This window comes from Anopheles marshallii, chromosome 2, assembly GCF_943734725.1.
Source record: "Anopheles marshallii chromosome 2, idAnoMarsDA_429_01, whole genome shotgun sequence".
Taxonomy (NCBI): domain Eukaryota; kingdom Metazoa; phylum Arthropoda; class Insecta; order Diptera; family Culicidae; genus Anopheles; species Anopheles marshallii.
In genome coordinates this window covers 13804103-13824472 of record NC_071326.1, presented here as the reverse complement: position 1 = coordinate 13824472, position 20370 = coordinate 13804103, and the positions used below count along the sequence as shown (strand labels likewise).

General features: G+C 49.8%; 1 protein-coding gene across 1 annotated transcript; it reads left to right on the top strand.

Moving 5' to 3' along the window:
* Positions 1 to 986: 986 nt before the first annotated feature.
* On the top strand, positions 987 to 19812 carry LOC128715814 (uncharacterized). Its single transcript, XM_053810734.1, has 4 exons — positions 987 to 1037; positions 14206 to 14392; positions 15453 to 15557; positions 19484 to 19812. Exons 1-4 carry the CDS (start codon positions 987 to 989, stop codon positions 19810 to 19812), a joined length of 672 nt encoding a protein of 223 aa, XP_053666709.1.
* The last annotated feature ends 558 nt before the right edge of the window (positions 19813 to 20370 follow it).

Below are 20370 nucleotides of genomic sequence, written 5' to 3'. Positions count from 1 at the left end.
CGAAGGCCGCAAGGATACGATCCCTGGGGCACGTGATGAGGATGCCAGGCTCATGCCCCAACAGGAAGATGCTCGCCAGCGAGCCGTTCGGCACGAGGCACAGAGGAGTGCAGTGAGTTCATTGGCTGGAGCAAGTGGAGCTGAACCTGTTGGAGATTGGGTGTTGTCAAGGGTGGAGGAGAGCAGCCTCAGAGCTAAATTCCTAGCCATGTCACCACGACGTGCTCAACTGTGAGCGTGTCAAGAAAAAGAAGAAGAAGAAGATTCGATTACATGACGATGCCTGGTAGTTTAATAATAAGGGCGAAGATCTTCACACGGCAGAACTGACACTAAAACCCATATTCCAGAACCGTTCCCCCTACAGCAATAGTAAAAAGATCCAGACTGCAGACATGACGTAGTAACTCGTTAAACCAAGAAGAACATGGAAAATCCTAACTGATTCCCAATATTAATATGTCTGGCAGTAAATCTCTCCAGACAAGTGGCTTCGTGCGAAAACAGCATCAGATCTCTGCTCTTAAATGGCTGGAGATCCAACGAGCTCCGAATGAATATCCGAACGCCCTCCCACCTTGGAATCTAATGGTGGTACTAATGAGTCGATGAATCAACTTTTAACGTCTAACGGAACGCGGATCTCGGGATTATCCACCGCTTCAAATCGTTCGTTCACTTCCGTCGAACGCCCGTCGAGACGGCCGAGAAGGGCAAGGGAACTCCACTCCACACGGTGTTCAATTACCAATCTGAAAAATGATCGTTCCGGCAGTGGGATGGATCGGTGATACCCCATTTTAATGCTCCACTCACAATCGGAACCAAACCGGTACGGTTTCCGTACGTTCTAATGTGAGGCGGTTGGGCCCAAGGTCGCACGGCCGGTTCTGACTCTCATCCTCGTTTTGTCTCAAAAGCCCCAACGAGCACAATTGGTCGGATAAGGTCCGGGTTCTGGATCTGGACCCCATTCGCATCCGACAATGGGTGCCGAGAACGGTGTGTTCAAGGCTTTGCGGGCAGTAAAAGAGGAAGTAGGGGGTTGCGGGTGAGGTGGCTCCATCGAAGAGCAAGAAGTCACGTACGCCACCGGTGATCGTAAACGTGCGGCCCAGTCTCACTCAGATCACTTGCCCTCTCTTTCAGGGGGCTTTTAACGCTAATACACCTGCAATAGATGCTAAGTAATGCGTTTTTTTTGTTGCATTTATATCAAATGCATCTTCCTTTGCGAAATAGCGCCACAAGAAATACTGAAATGGTGTGCAATGTGCCAACAAAAAAATTAAACCCCTATCTGAGTTTTTCACTCTCACACCACTTTGGCCACCGCTCTCCGTTCACGCGCATTTCCTGATTTTTCGCATACTCCCGCTCATAAAATGCTCACCAATCAGTGCGTTCTCCCTCTCTGACTGTCTCTCACCGGGTACGTTCCTTCTCCTTCCCACCCAATGTTGGTTTCACAGAATCCACTCCGGCCAGCTCCACCGACGATCGTACACGCGATCGGCGCTCGCTCACTCTCTCGCTCGCCCGATCGGCTCATCGCGGAACCGAATTGAACCTCGAGCGTAGATTTGGCGCGTGCTGCCTCGGTGTTGCATTTGGGACCGAAACGGTTTGGAGCTGTACGGGCTCGGGGGGGCAGGGGGGGGGGGGGTGGATACTGGTACGCCCAGTGTGCAGACGGTTGGCTAGTTGGTCGAATGTATAAAATCACTTCACGCTGGCTACCGACAGATCATTCCACGCTCAGTGCTATAGCAGCCCGGATCGCAACCATCCTAGTCCCCTAGTGTGTGGTTTTATTCTTCCTTAGTAAATCATACCGATCATACCCCACCGTTCGGAACCTTTTCCACCTCCCATCCCTTTCCACCGATCGTGCTGAAGCTTCCTGGCCGACGGTCCCGAACACAGTGTAGCAACATAACCAACAGTGAACAAACTGTGATACCTCCGTCGTACATTGCGGTGTCGTGGTCGAAGTTCAAATACACATCACTATGAATCTAGTAAGTTTTGGAGCGAACTTTGTACACTAGCTTTAAGCGCAAAAGGATGTCCAAGTGTTTCAGTGCCCGTTAAGGTCTTGTGAACGGTCGGCAGTGTGTTCCAGTCGAGGGGGTGCGGGAGGGATGAAAATAGTGAAACTGTCCGCTGGGTCGAACTTTCAAACGCGATATGGTCCATGCGTTTGCGGCACACGCGGGAAGAGATATCTCCACCATCCACGACCCGGCCGTGTCCGGGCTGCATTTTTCCTTCGCGCGGTGCCTTGCCGAAGGCGAAGATCCGTGATGCCCTCTTGCCCATACGGAACGGAAAGTGGAGAGTTTGCTTGGTAGCGAAGTGTGATAAGCAGCAGCCGGACGGAAAACCGAACCCATCGAACATTGTTTCTTAATTTTATATTTGGAGAAACACCCTTTTATTTTTTCGTTGCTGCTGTTTACTCCTAATCGCTGGCGTTTTGGTGTGTTTGGACTTGACTCTTCTCTTCCACGTGTGTCCGTATGTCCGTGTGTGTGTGTTTGTGCTTGAGTGAATGTATTGTGTGTGTGTGTGTGTACGTGCACGGTTATGAAGTGCGTGGAGCACCGTGGTGTGCGCCTTGTTGGGGGTTGAAACGCCGAAACAAACAACCGCCAAACCCGTCTTATTGACGTGTGGAAGCCAAATTGCCAACACCGCCCGGTTTGCGTTTCCCATGCCTTCCCGATATGCGTCTTCCCTGGGTGGGAGCGATAGCCATAAATGTGCGTTAAACAACAACGATAAAACTTAAGCTGGAGAGATTGAATGGATTGAGTTTGGTTCGAATGATTAGCGAACGCGCTTCCGGATCGGCAAACTCCCCCCCCCCCCCCCCCCCCCTCATTCGGCTGAAAATCGAAGCCACCAACCACCTTCGTTTGATTGTGCGTGTTATTTCTAACGGCCCCCTTTGCGCAGTTGACCTTATGCGCTTTGCCTTGTTGGCCGTTCCGTTTGGAAATGGTTGAACCCGTTAGTTCAATTTCATTCGTTTTTGTTTTTTTTTTGCGATCGCGAGTTTGTGTTCGTTTTCCCACAGCCCAAAATGCATCTGATTATGCACCGGAAGCGCACCATCTTTAATAACATGCCCAGCGTCTTTAGTTTTTGCGAATGCTTAAAGCAATCGTTAACCTTTCAGGGAATTAAATTCATGCCACGAAATTGCGATGTACTGGGGGAGCTGGCGCCCTTACGATTGGTTTTCCAATTTCCAAGGCTGGAGCCTGTTGCCCGTCCGGTTGCTGTTGTCCGATCGACAGACCGACAAACCAGTACAAGGCGTAAACAACGAACTCGCACTTGATAGTGGTGAAGTAGACAAAAAAAAAACATTAAACATACACCCAAACACCGCACCGCACGCACGGTAAGGTTAGTCTGTTTCACTTGTTTTCTGCGGCTGCGTACGAATTTCACACCTCAAAACAACAAACGGACCACATGCCCATGGCCCCGGAAAGACAGGTTTCTGTTTTGTTGTTGGCGAGCATAATGGAAAATCGAAAGGAATCGCAATCCCCGCAGCATCGTTTGATGAGCCCGTTGACCATCGGCTCGGAGCTGGACTCGTGGTAGAACGATCGTGTGTCTCTGGACGATCATTGCTTAAGCACCAGTTTTGGTTGCCTTTTTTTTTGTTGCTGGCACCATTATCCAATAAGAAGGATTTATGATTGTTTATCAGATAGCCGCATTAAACAAAACAAGCTCACAGAGCTATCTTACTCGATCACCAGATCGGTTGGCTAATGGTCCAATTTTGCTTGGGAAAATTCTTAAACTGTCCATCTACCGGTCCATTCCCACCGCATTGTCTTGGGTGAAGCGTACCTTCACCCGAGGGCGGGAGGTGAAATATGCGGCGCATCGGGTTGACACAAATTCTCCCCCGCGGAGGGGGATGGGCTGCTTTATTGCAATCTAGCACACTTTCGATCTCGTTCCGAACGTTTTCGGATACCTGACCCGTTTCAATCTGGAATTTATTCGGAAAACCGGGTGCCATATTTTACGCGAGCGTCAAAATAAGGGTCCCTTTTTCTTCGGTGGTTCAAGCAAAAGTGAAATTTTGATTAATAAACCCCCTAATCAGCATACGCACTGCAGTGCGGCGTGGGTACGACCCTCCGAACCGCGTCACCGGAAGCTCTCCGACTCGGAACTGACTATTATCCGTTTCCCGTTACGATTGATACGATCGGCCACTTTCGAAATGGTCCACCAGCATTGCTTCCGAATACCGATGCCATCCGATAAATATGCGTAAAGGGAGTAGCAATTGAAAGATAAACGATGCCGCGTGCTGTAGGGAAATGTCGTACGATCAGCGCATCAGCGTTGATTTGTGTGGCCCTTCAGCACCACGCACCATCTTTTCTACAGTGCGTTGTTCCCTGCAAAACAGGTAAACAGGTTTGGCTGTTTATAAAACGCCACACTGGCGCACATGCGGGCCGATCGGTAAAGGTTTGATTTTCCTATTAATTTTCCCACTATCAATCGGTGGACCGCAAGTACGAAAGCACACCGGTGACGGAACCGGTTTGGAAAAGTGAAGGAACGGAGGAAGAAAAAAAAACAAAACAAACCACAACGATGCATCGACGATCTAATGGGTAAAGATTTCCCTTTTTTTTGTAAAATAAAAACCTGAACCATTCAGACCGAGACTGGACTGGGAAGGCGCGAGTTTCCGCGAAGCCACCACGGAGGAACCGAACCGCGATGGTTTTTGACCTTTCCGACGCCCGGGGGTGGGCAAGAAAATGGAGGAAACGAAAGGAAATAAAATAAAGAGAGCGAGAGAGAAAGAGAGATAAAGAGAGGGGAAGACAAAAAATGAGAGTGAGCCGTTAATTGTCATTATGGAATCAGCGAGGCGCACGGTTTTCCGCAGCCTTCGTATCCGTTTGACCTTCACAGGAACAGGCGAGACAGGGTGGAAAGAATGGCCAGACCGGGTTGGTGGTCGCGCAGTCGCGTTCACATTCCGAACGGCACACAAGTTCACAATGGAGGTCAGTCCAGCGTGTGTGTGTGTGTGGTGCCGATTTGTACGCGGATACTCACTCGACACACATGACAAACCGTTTCGAATGTTTCTGACGCATCCATCGGAGTATCGCGCTTAATTAAGGCACATTAAGACACACACAGGGGGTAGGGGTAGGGTGCCACAAAAAGAAATAAAAACGTTTGGAAAAACGCTACCCATCTTGAGCAGGCTTGAGACCACCGCCACCAACCGGCCAAGGAAGCTGACCGACCCTATGGTGATGATGCGTCATTGACATTGATTTTATGATTAGACGGTTGGCGCGCGATTCCGCGTGTATGTTTGTGGTTACGATGGTGCGATGTAATGCAGTGGGGAAGGTGGATCGGTCGTTACGAAGGGCATTCGGTGGCTTCGATTCACCGCCGAATGATGGGCAGAGAGGTTAGGCCGCCCGATGACACCGTTGGTGGGTCAGTAGAACGGAAACATGATCGACACGCGATAAATCCACCATTTTGATTCGATCCGCCAAACAACATTCATTGTCATTTATCTTTCTAAAGACACCATGCAGTTCGCTTTATGTGAAATTGTCACACAACCGCCACTATTCCCCTCTATCTATCAATAAAACATGTGTCTGACAGTAAAAGTGGCTACTTGAAAAAGTGCACTTAAATTGGCCATTTTTAAACACAATTAAGATATGCATCGAAGACGAGTGTGTGTTTTCGCTCGTAACCCAACGCTAATGCGTGATAATCGCCTTTAAAATGCGTGCCATACAGATTATCTGAAGCGTGAAGCCGCTCGAACAATGGTTTGTTCGAACCCGCAGCACGAAAGACTTCAATTCGCGGGCACGCGTTTTCAAGCGACGAACCTCGCTCGCTCGCCACTGTACTTGCACCGATGCTCCAACAGCACTTGAACGCTGAATTACCCGAGGCATTTGGTGGCCGGGATGCAAACAATTTCGACGACCACCGAGGGTTAATGATTTCTGCTTTTACCTCCCGCTTCTTTAGAGGTGTATTATTATGGGAGACAGTTAACCGAAGGCGAAGGGTGATCGTCCAGCGAAGAAAAAAAAAACACTATCCCCAGGTTTTCCATCGGGTTCACAGTGTGGATCGACGATCGGCATAAGTCGCATGCCTACCGGGCACGATGTGTGGCGAAGGAAATTGTCAGCAAATTCCATGTCGTTGCCACTCGCACAGCACCGGGGACGGTAACTGCACCGACACGCAATACCGTTGGATACGTGCATCCGTTTCGTTCGGATGTGAACTAACTTCCGCAAGCCACGCCGTACCGTATTGATATTTAGCTTGCCATCTTCCAACCTCGGTCCCCGTTTGGATGCGGTGCATTCCCTTGGGCTGTAGGGCGTGTGTTCAATTTGCGCACACCAATTTCCTGGCCGCTCGACCGTCCCAACAGAAATTGCCCAAGAGGAAATTGTTTTCCACCACGGGGAAACGTGACACGTTACTTCATATCTTTGTCTCGCATCACAGCAACCTTTGGGAGTGTTCGTTTTTTGTTCTATTGTTGTGCGGATTGTACCAATTAGGCTACAGGGAATCTCTGCTTCACTTTCGGTAATCGAGAGAAGGGGGGAGTTGTAATTTCCATTTTGGGCAACAAGCAAATCAGACCCAATAAAACAAACCACCCGAAAGCCTTAGTCCTCCACCTTGCTGCAGGCGTTAGTAATGCGTATGCAACGGGTTTGCATGGTTGCGCGCAAATTCGTATGTTACGCAGCGGCTTCGCTTTTCACTTTCGCGCTTAGCGAGTGGTTAGTGGTTTCACACTTTTTTTTCGCGAATTCAGAAAGTACGCCCCCCCCCCAAGCAACAACGGGCAAGGTTAAACAGACGGTGGGTAGAGAAACGGCCCCGAAATGCCCTCATAAATCGTTGGCCGTATTTCAACAATGCGAACCGGCGTTGTGGCCATCCGAAAAACACCGACAATCGAATCCCGGCGCCAGATTTACTTCACTCAGCCTGGCATTACGTCAAAATTTGCAATCATTACGCATATAAGGCCTTTGCGGCGCGGATTTGATTAAACTGACGCGAGCGAGCTGGAGCGCACGCGCTCAAGAATTCGTGGCGCTGTGGTGATAGTGATCAGCTGTAAAAGGCAATTAAAGGTTTGATCACGTGTTGCCTTGCCGTACGCCCTCCTGCGAATGGGTTGACCGTGTCCCCCTTTCTGGGGTGGCCATGTTTGCCAGGGCAACAAGCCGGAGAGCTTTATGGTTTCCGTTCGAGCTTTGCCATTTCGGCACTCTCCGAGGATCGGTATTTCAAAGTGCTTCGGTGCTGCCCGTGGTGACGTCCCTATAATTTATAGCGCACGACATTCTTAGCGTTCGTCTTGGAGTTGGAGCTCCCGGTGCAAAGGGTCCTTCATTCTCGCACCTAGTTCCGTTCCGCCTCGCTGGCCCGCTGCAATGCTGGGAATGGGACAATGAGACTGCCGCGAGCGGGAAAGTACGGGCGGCTAATGACGCAACTGGTTTTAGGGCTAGTTGGAATGTGGCACTTCCTCAATTAGGTACTGGCAGTGGCCACTTTGCCGCGGTCCCTTCTCTTCCCTCACGGCTCTCGCATCGTCATGCGTTTGCTAAAATGGAAAACAATTATTTTCTAACAGCGTACACACGGGCCTGGCAAGGGATCGTTTTGTCTTTATCGTGTCGAGTGATGAGATCGGACGCGAGAAGAAAGTACATCGTTACTTTCGAGCCGAGCACGTGTAATAGCCGCAGCAGATACTTCCCTATCGCATCACTTGTGATGCGATGGTGTAATGGCGAAGGTGTTTAAACGATCTGGCCGGCCACACAAACACGTACCGACCGGTTCCGATTGTGCACTTGTGCACAAACCCTCCGCTTCCGAGCGTGTTCCGACGAGATAATTATCGCGCACACACACACCATCCACCCCTTCACGCCGTGCACGGGTCGTTGTTGCATCGCGGTCGCCTTGAGCAGTGAACCGGCAGTTAAGCCGATGTAAATGTATCTCAAGGTTGGCCAGATGTTGTCCGGTGCGTCCCGACCGACTCGACATTTGCATTCCATTCCGCCGCAACACGGTACGTTTATTCACCTCTGGTCGCCGTCGTGATCGGGGAGAGGCGAGCCAATCGGCATCCACGGCAAACCGATCGGTGTGCTGATCGTGACAAACGCATCGGACAACGTTGCGTTGCGCCAAGATTAATGAATGCGGTGCGTCAATACAGACTGTGACAGTATTTGCTGGAATGGCCGAACGAGAAGGCAAAGCACAAAACAAAACAAAAAACAAGCGAAGCGAACATCGAAACATTACACTGTAATTAAATCGCTTTTTTTTTTGGGGGGTGATATATGCCCACGAAAGTGCGTGTGTGTGTGTATGAGTGCGGTTTTTCTTCTTTGTGATAAATGATCGCCGAATTGTGTTTGGATGGATGGCGCATCAATCCGGCACAGGGCCTTGACTTTCGTCAGCGTTTACACTGCAAGGACGATCGGCGATCGAGTATCGTGCGGAGGTTAAGGAGGCCTCTTTGCTCGACTCCTCTTCACAGACGCTCTGCCAAGGGAAGGGGTGAAGGAACCGCGTCATTAAAAAGCACCTACCTGCCTAAACGTCTGGTGAAGGTGTTAAAAGGCTCGTGGTCGCGTTGGGTATACTGTCTGTTTTTGTCTATCCCTTTCGATGAAGCCACTTTGGGTTTATGGCCTTGGGGGGTTTCGATCGAATCCGAAGCAGTCGTTCGAGTGAGGGCCCCTCAGGTCGTCTTTCGTACGGCGTTCGGCATGCAATTTCGTAACGGTTTTTCACGCTTCCACCGCACCACCAGTGTGGGTGGAAGGTGTGATACACATATTGAGATGGAACCCCATTTTTACGACGATACGTGACAGTGCCGTGTCGGTGTTCGGTAGCGTTGAAGAAAGGCAAATAAATGCACCCGGTGTTACCACGCTTGTCATTGACCGTTTACGTGTGAGTGGAAAATCTTCCACCCTCTCGGTAGGCATTCTTCAGCGGGGGTTTTGTGGGTCAAGTTTGCCCAGCTGATCGTGGCGGGAACGGTGCAAGACGCCCCGGTCTTTCTATCGCAATTCTACGCCCAATCGAACGTACGGTGGCCAATTAAGATGCATTACACTCGAGCTGGCCACATTGGGTGGGAAAATGAACCGGCCCCCCGTTCTCCCCACCTAACCGTTCAATCCCTGCATCGATGGGAAGCAAGGGTTCGTCGCTTTCATTGCGCCCATGTCCAATCGGTTTCGGGTCTGGCTGTGACAATTGCCATTGATGCATTAAGGCCCGGGGCACGATCAACAGTTGCAAAAAACAAATCGAGAGTGCTGTGCAAACAGCAATAGACAACCAGCGCAACCTCAGCTGTCAAGCTGTCAATGGGGTTTTAGCACATGGAAATCACCGCTAGCCGAAACGGAACTGACCAGACCGGATCGAAATGAGCAGACCGCAGCATAAGCATATTGAAAGCAGCCCGGCCGTACGTCGGCTTAGTGTCGTCGTTCCACACGGCACATTCGTACGACCATTTCCTTCCAGGAAACGACAGTCAACAAGATGCAAAATCGACCGTGGTGCGCGATGGCTTCTTCGGGCGCGAGTAGCGCGTTGGTGTCCACGCGAATGTCCAGCATAATTTTCGCACCAAACAAAACGGTACCCGATCACGACACGCTCGAGTAAACATCGAGCTACGCAAAGAGCGACAAGCAAAAAAAGAAAAAAACAGACATTGATGATCGTAAAAAACGTAGAATGCGACAAGTTTACGGTGTGTTTTTTTTTTGCGTTGCTCAACCGACTTTGCGTCCCGATCAATCGCAATATACACACGTACGCTCGGTACCGCTGACTGGCCATGGGATTTTAACAACCGTCCCATCACAACCGTTGAAGTAGCGTAGCGGCGAACAGGCCTAGTAACGGACGCTATTAACGACACTCAATTGGTATTTTCTCATAATCGAAGCCATCTGCTCCGGGGGCCACCATTTGCAATATGACTTATATTGCTTTCCGGTGTGTGTGGTGAGACGAAGGGCAGAAACCGCGTGAAGGGATGCACTGCAGAACAGGTGGTAATAAATAGATCGTAATCGAGGTGTATACATTCAGGCGCACACGGTCCCCAACAACCGTGACGTAAAGCGACGTAATAAAAACGGGCCAAAGTCAAACAAAGTACGCCTCCGTTGTGTAGCGCCTAAAGAATGTCATTAACGTGCGCGATAGCGAACCGCAAACCACCTCCACTGCTGTGCTGGCGCCGTCCAATGCACTTGCGGAACTGCTGCGACCGTTCTACCCCACACCCGTCCGGTACCCCCCCTCCTGTGGAGATCATTACGTTCGAGAGCTTAAGTTCCCAGCAAACACCGAAAAGGCCTTGCCGATGTAGGTCAGTAGCGGTATCGGTCGACACCGGAGCTGGAGTATCGAACCGGCAGCCACTTCCCCAAATACCAAATCAGATCGAACGTACCGAAAGCACCGCTCGAATTTCTGTACATGTGTGTGTGTGTGTGTGTTTTTTTTTGTCTGTCGGGGTTTGTTCTACGAACAGTGCGTCGATCATGTTTCATCTTAATTCCACTACAAACCGTGACGCCACTTGGTTAAAACACCCGAGTCGATCCGCCGGGAGAGAGAGAGAGGGCCCCACAGAGCACGGGGACAATAAAAACGAGCTTTATTGAAAAATGATGAAATTCCAGCAGAATTGGACAAGATTTGTTCCTCTCGCTCGGCGGGCTGGGGTCGGGGATTTACAAGACTACCACCGCTTCAAGATGAAATATTATGCAATTGGAGCTGTTGGCAAACGAGTGCTATGGGGCAGTCGGTCAGCAGTGACTGCGCTGAGGGGTACATTATTGGTATTGGCGTGCAGGGGGAGGGATTCGTTCGGTCGAATGCGAGTGCCCGGTGGAAAGTTAGCCGATCTCGGTTTGATGATCACTTTCAGCCTGCTTCGGGGCGGAGACGGTGCCGGTGCCGGAGGTGCGACACGAGATTCTACACACGATCACGAACACCGGTGCGGTACCGGTGTACGCTGTAACGCTGTCAAAGTGTCAACCGGCTCCCGATGCTTTGGCAGCTCACGATCACGATTAGAACTGCCGACGACGTCGACGACGATCAGGGCTGATGATACGGAAATGAGCCGAACAAAAGGTTGATCCTTTATGGCACGCGGGCGAGTGCATCAAGCTGGTTACACTAATGGGCTCCGGGCAAGAAAACCGCCGCGTCTCCACAAACGGGATCGTCAGTGTTTCAAAGCGGACTGAGGAACGTATTGGATGAGTATCACTTTTCTGGAAACTTAAAAGCACTCCACGCGTGTGGTGCTGATGGTGAAGAATTACTTCGCAACACCCCCGGGAGGGTGGCAAACATCTCCCGAGCCCCGAAGTTATGCCGTGCGCCGTGGTGTGATGTGTTCGGTTCGGTAGAATTTATTTCACCGGCAGGCAATATTTAATCACCAAACGCTGTTACGTAAACCGGGCAGGCGACCATGTACGATTGTACGATGGCGGTTTGGCACGTGGCGCGTGTCGTGTGATAGTGCATTCACTTTCTTGCTTTTTGGGAGCGCTTAATGGCTTTTCACGGGTTGCCAGCGGGATTGAACCTCCTGGTGGAGTCCCTTTGAAAGATAAAAAAAACGTGGCACTTATCGCACTTGAGCCCGTAAGGAGAACGCGGCTGAAAAAACCATGTACCGGGTGCTAGTCATAATTTCCCAATCCTTCAGGGCACCATTATCTGGAAGTAAAGCTTTTTTTGGTGTGTGTGTTCGCTGTACTGCATGCGTTCCCAGAGCAGCAGTAGCCTTTACTCTGGCTGCGGTATTATGGCATAACGAGCAGACACGGTAGCAAACACGGTATACAAAGCACCAGCCAATTCCCTCGTTCTGGCACGATCTAGCTGCTGCCTAGAATCTTGTAAGCAAATTAGACCACCGCAGAGTGCTACGAAAGTGAACCAGGTCACTATTACCTCATGGCGATCGCTCGAGAGGGTAGCAGAAGTAGGAGATTTGGCGTATTATTCACCCAATTCTACCCATGATCTTGCCAGACACTGCACTACCGCACGTGGCCGCATTTGTGTGGCGATCTTGCCCGAGTGTGTGGAGTTAACTAACTCCCCTCAGTCGCAGGCTACTCAGCCACTGCCACTTGAGAACGGGGTCTTGGAGAGATACAAACAAACCAACAACGAAAAAAAAATCGCACAGATACACATAACGGAATGTGCAGAGGCCTCGAGAGCACCAAGCACCCTTTGTTGAAGCGTTGTTGTCTGCGACTTCCCGATCGGACGTTCGGGAACCGCGGTGTATCTCGCACAGGGATCCAGCTTTATGGGACTTTCGCTTTCGCCACATCCGAACCGGCACCGGCGGAACAGGTTGCTGCCCGAGCCCTGCCGTTGATGCCACTTGTCGGTGCTTCCGGGCGGTGGGAGCGCCCGGTTGGAAATCCAGTTGAAATCGACATTGTGCCAGCAAACCGATCGATACCAAGTTTTTGGAAAAGAAAGTGAGATCTTCGCACACAATGGAACCGATGTCCGATGAAACCGACCCCGGTCCGACCGGCTGGGCAAATTGGCCGACACGTTGGCCGCTAAAATCCAGCTCACCTGATCATTGTGGCCATTTTATGATCTTATGTTTCGCATTGAGTTTCGATTCGAGCTTGTGCGCACCGGCTGTTTGGCTGAGGTAATCCGCAAATCTGTTTTCACACATCGCTAATGTGGTTTGGCCCGGTGGCGGAATGTAAAGTTGGGCGGGCGTTTATGTCATCGCGGAAAGCGGGAGCGAACCGATACGCAACAATGGGTGGCAACCACGGGCAAACATCATTGGTACCGTTGGTCCGTTTTGCGGTGCGGCATATGTGAGCACGACGCTGATGAAACCTCTCCTCCCCTCACCGGTCCGGTTTTCGGGCGGAGCGTGTACTGACCGTAAATGAAAGCAAGAGTTTGGAGCCAGCTTTTCCGTTTGTTTCAACAAAGCCTGTGAGGGGAAAACCGCCGGGATGGACGTGGTGAGACAGGCACAGTGATCGAATCATCCGCCGTGGTTGCGCACCGCCGGTTTTATTGGAACGCCTCGGGTGCATGGGTTCCGGGAGCTTGGGCCCGGATAGCATCAATTAGCAGCATGACGATGTGCGTTTGGGTGTGCATATTAATCATATTGCCTAATGGGCCACGCGTGATCTGCCGGCAGGAAACCGCACGGAGCAAACGCTCACTCGGAGACCCCATTTTTATTGATCTAGCTCGAGCAATCGGTTGGCGTGCGTGCGATCGCACCCCGATGGGAACAATAAACAGTCTTTTCTTTAATTAAATGAGTTTCATCACACAACTCTGATCACCGATTTGGTTCGCCTTTTCGTTAAGCACGCCACACAATGAAGCGCATAAATTGTACGATCAGATTGGAGTTGAATATTGGTTCGAAATACCACGTTAATCATCGAATCAATTAGTGAACCAGTGCAATTTTAGGTTGTTTTTCTTTCGTTTTTCCTTGAGGTTTGTGCCTCATTGCACAAAGCAACGCAGCACGGCGCATTGCTTCCTCACGAGGCACGAGGTTCTGTTAGTTGGACAGTTAGTGTGTTATCCACAAAATGGAAGATAACCGAAAACCGCAATGGATTCTGGTTCAGTTTCACTCCAGGCCGAACGCGTGATTATTGCAGTTTCACCGTTCTTGCCGCGTTTGCCCCGTACAGTGGATTAGATATGGTAAATCTGACCTCCTTTTGATAGTGAAGCTATCGTTATGCCCAGATCGGTTGGTGGGCAGCAAAGAATCGTGCAATAGACTGTGGCTTGTGGTGAAGATTTGGTCTCTTGGTTGTTCTTTTTTTGTTGCCACCTTTTCGGTTCATTCGTAAGGTCCGTGCTTACTCATCTGCTCAATCATTATGCTATTTGTTGTGTGTGTGTTTTTTTTTCTATTAATCCTCTCCTTTTTCGCATATATTTAGCACCACTTTGCCTCATTACGCTCATGTGTGGTTTTATGTTTTCCTGTTTCTTCCCCGTCGACAGTTCACCGTCTTCTTTGCGCTCGTCCTGGCCGTCGCCACCGTCGCCGGACAACGATTCGGGTTCCCGCACACGGCCCAGTTCGGGCTTGCCTCGCTGACCGGTGACTTTGGTGGACCGACCGCATTCGGTGGACAGGATTTGTCAGGTACTTTGAACGCTGGTATCAGGGACCCAAGACAGAACCGAGGTGAGTGGTTTAGATGTAACCGGTGCGTGGGGTAATGGGGTAGGAGGGGATGGGCGGGTTATAAAGCAAAGGGTTGAACTTGACCTGACGTGTCGTCCTAGATAGAGTGGAAAATACAGGAAGACAACAGCCCGCATGAAAGTGCTCTCCTTTGTACGGCATTGCGTTGCGAAGGAGGCAGAAACCCAATCACATCAATTCCAAACAAGGTTTGACGTACGCTGTACAGAGCCAACCATTTGCATAAGCGATCCCGATCGGAGTTTGATTTACGTAGGACCGATCGGACTGTTCGGGTAGTAGTGCTTTGGCTAGCATAAGCTGGGCAAACACTCTTCGCACAATTGCGAGCGGTGATGCATTAGAACGAATCTGTAGCATAGTGTGTGACCTTTAGACGAGGTTGAGGTGGTAATCGTTCGCTCTAGGCACATTGGTATATCTCTCCCTCCCTTCCAAAACCAACCGGTTTCCCTTTTTTCGCTCCAAAACTCCTCGTGTGATTTTTGTGGATCTGGACCAACTAATCGGAATAAAAAGGCAACGACGGCAACGACGGAGATTGTACGAGATGGAAAGGAATTGTACTAAAAAAAAACAACAACTAAATCAAACCTTCCCCTCCTGGCGGGATCTCGTATTAAATTACTGGGTTTGACTACGAAATGATCGTTATTTGCATGTCGGCACCGTACAAGGCGCTAAGTATGGGGTTAACCGTTACGGTAGTTGACATTTAAAGGTAGTTTGAGTTTCTGGCATTACTTTTAAGAACTGCTGCGCTGTGGTTTGATGACAGCCAGTGTAGATACATGGAACAAGGGGTGATAGATTGAGTGAACCAGCGTGTGATGCTGATGCCGGAAAAGGGGTTCCTGCAATTGCTGGTCTATCCTAGTGACAGCTGATCGGTTTGGTTAGGGGTTTTTTTTTTGTTGCAAAATAGACGTAACGGAATGGGAGTTCGTTTTGGGAGGTTTATGTTTGTGTTGGATAAGATGCGTATTTTTTCGTTACCTTCCAATATTAATCTTGATATTGTACTCGATCTTCACAACAGGACCCGTTGTATTCCCACCGGCACCCGCTGATGCTCCAGTTGAGTCGAGTGGAGTGATTGTCGGTGCTTCCGGATACGGTTTCGTGCCACCGAATACGCCCCAGAGTAAGACCGAATAATATTTGGGCGTTGCGCCTCGTCTAGATTGACAAACGTGCCTATACTACCCATACACCCCACTAACACTTGCCACGCTTTGCCCGAATCGATGCGTTGCGCGTCCAACTCTAACCGGGAGACGCAAAGCTGCCGTTTGAGTGTGTGCCTACCACTACTACTACTACTACTACCACTTCTATTCTGCCACTAATAAGCTACACCCTCTTCCTATGCTAACCCCATATCTGGCCCGGTCCCAAAACCGCCACCCCAGTACGGGCGAGTGGGAATCTTGCCGTGTGACCCTCAAAGATCGAAATGTCTTAACCGAGCGCAAGCGCCACAATACCGTGGGACGAGAGAGGGGATTTACAATGTACATAGTGCACATCAGATATAACCACCGCCAACCCGCGCGTCTCTCGAGCGAAAATGCTAAACAAACAGCATGATTGCATGCCACGGTGCTTTCAATTAATACAACCCTAATGAGCTAAGGCATGGTTGGGCCGGCGAGACCTTCCCCCGGTGATACTAATCGTGGCATGCAGATGGAGCAGTGCAGCGGCGACCAACACTAAACGAAAGCATTACACACCGCCCCGTACGTGGGAAGAATTCTTGTAAATATGCACCCAACTATGGACGTCAAGCTCCGCAGCTGGCCAAACTTACCAAGGCAGCCAGTTCCGTCCCTCTTCAGATTGCCATCAAACTAACATAACGGGGGGTAGAAACGATTAGTTGGCACCACTGGCCGCTTTTTCCTTCCGCTACCATTAACACCGCATTGCCGCATTTCTAGTACTCCGGCCAAGTACTAACCATTTCGAACAGCTAATGCTAACATATCTGCCAGCATATCGGGAAAGCCGTCCGCCAGTACGCAGCGTACGACTCGAGACTCATCCGTTAAATTTGCTCCCTCGTCTAGATTACTACTAAATAGCAACGTCACAGCCCCAAAAAACCCAAACACCAACCCATACCCACAACCCTATCCCACGTTCCTACAACCCGACCAACGATCCACCGATCCTTCTAAACGGCACCGATGGGATGCACAAAAGCGTGGGTCAACGGAAGTGAAGTGATTCCCCCCCACCCCAACAAAACCACCGACCGGAACCCGGGACCCGGGGACACTCTAAGCCCTTTTCGGAAGCTTTATCTCTCTGTGTATGTGTGTGTGTGTAATTCTGTGTGTAGTGTACAACCTCCCATGTAACTAATGCGGTAACAACCAACCCTGCGTACTGTGGCTTTGGTCCGAAATCCCTGGATCGACGGTTGAGGGCCTCCAAAAAACAAACAAAAAAACACAACATCTCCAATGCGTGTTTCTTTCCCCCCCTTTTTTCCAGATGTGAATGCGTTGTACCGAAATTTGCGATATTTCTAAGTCACTGTACGTTTTGAATTGCGCACAAAACTAGCTAGAGTTCAGGCATCACGCACGTTCTCAGTTTTCCGGCAGCAACTTCAAGGCTCAAGGTTTTTCAAAATTTTTGGCACACAAAATCAGGCACATCAGCAGATAGATACGTAAATAGGCGAAGCAATGCAAGGCGGGTGCACCGTACGAGAGCACACGGTTACCGGTAGAGTTAGCACACTCCATAGTCCACGGTGTACGCGCACTGATCAGATTAGGCTAGAACTCCTAGAGTTGATTCTTACTGAGGTACTCGCGAAGGATGGTGAAGGAATTTGATGCCATATCAAATTTGTTGCTCGAACACGTTGGAAAGTCTTGTCGCAGAATGGTTCGGTTTGAATTGTGGCCTTTAGACGTGGGGCCGTTTAAACATGCGGTAGGATTGTGGAGAATTTATTCTCCAAACGCTGCTTGTCTGAACACCGACTGCTACAAACGTCACAATTTGAACCTGAGCCATACATGCCTTCATCGACCGATCCCTACGGTACTTAAATGCTAATGTTAAATGCAGTACGCGGTGTATTTAAATGTTCAGTTAGTCATCTTGTACGGGCACGATCCAGCCAGTGTGTGGCCACAACATTAGGGAACTTTTTGCTTCTTTGTCTCTTTATGCAACGCAATCAATTTTTCTCAATCTGCATCATGCAAAGGATATTTATTTGTAAAAAGATAATCAACACCCAAACACTCACAATGTGTGCGCTTCGCTGCAGTGCTGCCAACCACAAAACACACCCCCCTCCACCACCCAACATAACACCGATTACCCTTCCTCACTCCCCACACCCCAAACTGTACAGCCCTGCCACCCACCTTTGTCAACCAGTATCCTCAAAAGAAAAAAAAGAAAACCCCACACCCTCCCACACGGAAACCGGTTGAGCCGTTTCTTTTATGAAAATAGATTGTACAAAGAGCATTAAACAGAAACAAAGTCTAGCACGCGGCGGCCCGGTTACTATGGCAGCGAGCTAAGTTGTAACATGTATAGCCTGTAACATAATGCAAACGGAACACTATCCTTCCTTCTATTTTTTTGTTTGTACAAAAGCAATCCTGTGCGAGAGCGAATGTATGTATGCGTGTAGGCTAAGTGTGTGCGTGTGTGTGTTGAGCGAGCGAACGTTTAGAATGTCCGAGCAGGTGCGTTACGCCGCGCGCATGAACGAGTGGGATTGAAGTTTCCGTAACACACCTGATCGTTTCCTTCTGTACGATACTTTACATAGCAATTAAGTGGTATAACTTAATAAATTATTGTATAGATGACATTTAAAGCATTTGCTGGTGTGACATGTTTGATTTGGTTGGGTCCGGGGGTTTGCGGGGTAGGATATAAGCGTTCGGCGGCGATCGATTTCGATCATTAATTGGTAGTTGAAAGTTGAAATTCCATCCCGTGCGACTTTGTGCGACTAAACCTCCCCCGTGTGTAAATAAAATTCTCCCACTCCTGTCGTCTGCTGCATGTCAGCTGCAGCAATCTTCTGTTTCTATTCCAAAAACACATAACCACTGTGAGGTCGTTTCTGGGCGCTGCGGTCAGGCTGTGTTCCCGGGTATTAACGAACTTAATGGAGCAACGGCTTAGCAACAGCTGAGCGGCCGACGATCGATCACTTCTAGCGCACATTCTTATGCGTTCCCCAAGGTCAGTGGTCGCAAATTTTCGTCCGGCCACCTGAACTAAACTCGAGCACTTCCAACCAGTATCTGTTTGTTGCAGTTTGTTCTTTGCCGTGTCGGTAATCGGGGGGGGCTTTTTTGTGCTGTTTGAACCCTTGCCATGCCGTGCTTTCGCAATCGCGTGCTGCAAGGAAGCTGATTGGTAGTTTTCCTTCCTTTTTGTCCACTCGCGTCCGTGCGCAAGCTGTCTGCGGGCATGCGAAGGTGTGCCGTAAAAACCGTCCTGAGTGTCTTAGCTTCCTCGTCGAAACAATCTCGCTAATCTGTTGTGTAGGATCGCGCCCTCTTCTTCAGACCCTGCGCGGCCGGGTAGGTTCGGTGGCACGTGGCAGTGCAGGAAGGCGAATGTCTGTCGCGTTTCGATTGTTGGCCACCGAGCCACCACCGGTTGCACCAATGCTGGCTGGATTGACTTTTAGTGACATAGCCGCGCTGCAAAGTGTCGTTAATAACAGTGATCCTCCCCCAATGTTGGCCCTGTCCTGTGGCTCGTTGGTATGCCGTTCGGTATGCTGATTGATTGAGCGGCTGTTTTATTGTGCAATGGTGAGGTACTCCGCCACCTTTTGCATCCCTTCACCCCTCCCCCCCTCTGACCACAGGCCATTGGTTGACCACATGCTGACACTGGCGCAGGTGGCGCAAACATTGTACATATTGAGGGTGCGAACTAACCCGAGCAACTTGAACTTGTACAGACACACGACTTACATCATGCCCAGCATGGAGGAGGAGAAGGTGCCAAACGTACATACCGTGCCACATTATGACGACCACCCACTCTGACTGACCTCGTTTACAGAATTCAGGAAAAAGGCCCCACCGTTCCGATATCCGCTAGCACCCTGGAAGCTGCCGGTTCCCTCATCCGGAACGACCGGTACACCTCAGCGACCGAAGAAGCCGGGCATCGTGAAGCTAACGCCGACCGTGCCGATCGTCGGTTACAAGAAGCCGACACCAGCCAAATGGTTCCGGTTCTATAAGGGGCCGGGTACACCGGCCGTCCGGAAACCACCACCCCTTGCGCCGCCCGGCCCCCAAGGGTACGGTGGGGCAAATGTGTTCGTCAGCCGTCCCAAAGCGATCGCCCCCGTGAGTACCAGTGTGAGCTACGCGACGAGACATTAGGCGTCCGCGAGTGGAGCGACTCGATTGAAATGTACCAAGGACGTGCAGCAGCAGGGTGATAATCTGTTTGCTCCGATGCAACGATGTACATACGCGAAAGAGCTGCAACGGACAGTGGAATGTTCGCCATTTTACCATTAGCATTGTAGTTAGATTGTAGCGTGAAACGAAACGGAATGGATGAACGAATTTCCGTTCAAATGGTAACCAATGAAATGTTGTTTAATATGGTGTAGAATAGTACAAAATAAATATGAAGTTATGATATCGGAGTCGCGTTAATTTTCCTTATTTTTCCATATTTTATAAAGAGAATGTTTGAAAATCCGAATATTTTTGCAAACATTTTCTTTGCTATAAATAGAAGCAGATTCAATCATAAATATCAATTTGCAGCTAAGGCTAAATATACATTTTTGTGTTAGTACAATATCGTTGTTCTTTACAGAGCAATTTCTACGTTTCCTTGATTTTTTATATATCGATTGCTTGATAGTCCTTCACATATGAACACAATTAAGCTTAAAGAGCTAAGGGAAGAATTTTCTTTTTTTAAAG

Bases quoted from the DNA above. Each gene is read 5' to 3' on its own strand.
- LOC128715814 (XM_053810734.1), top strand. From the start codon at position 987: ATGGGTGCCGAGAACGGTGTGTTCAAGGCTTTGCGGGCAGTAAAAGAG. The intron at 14,393-15,452 runs GTGAGTGGTTTA...TCTTCACAACAG, and splicing joins GGACCCAAGACAGAACCGAG to GACCCGTTGTATTCCCACCG. The intron at 15,558-19,483 runs GTAAGACCGAAT...CCTCGTTTACAG, and splicing joins GCCACCGAATACGCCCCAGA to AATTCAGGAAAAAGGCCCCA.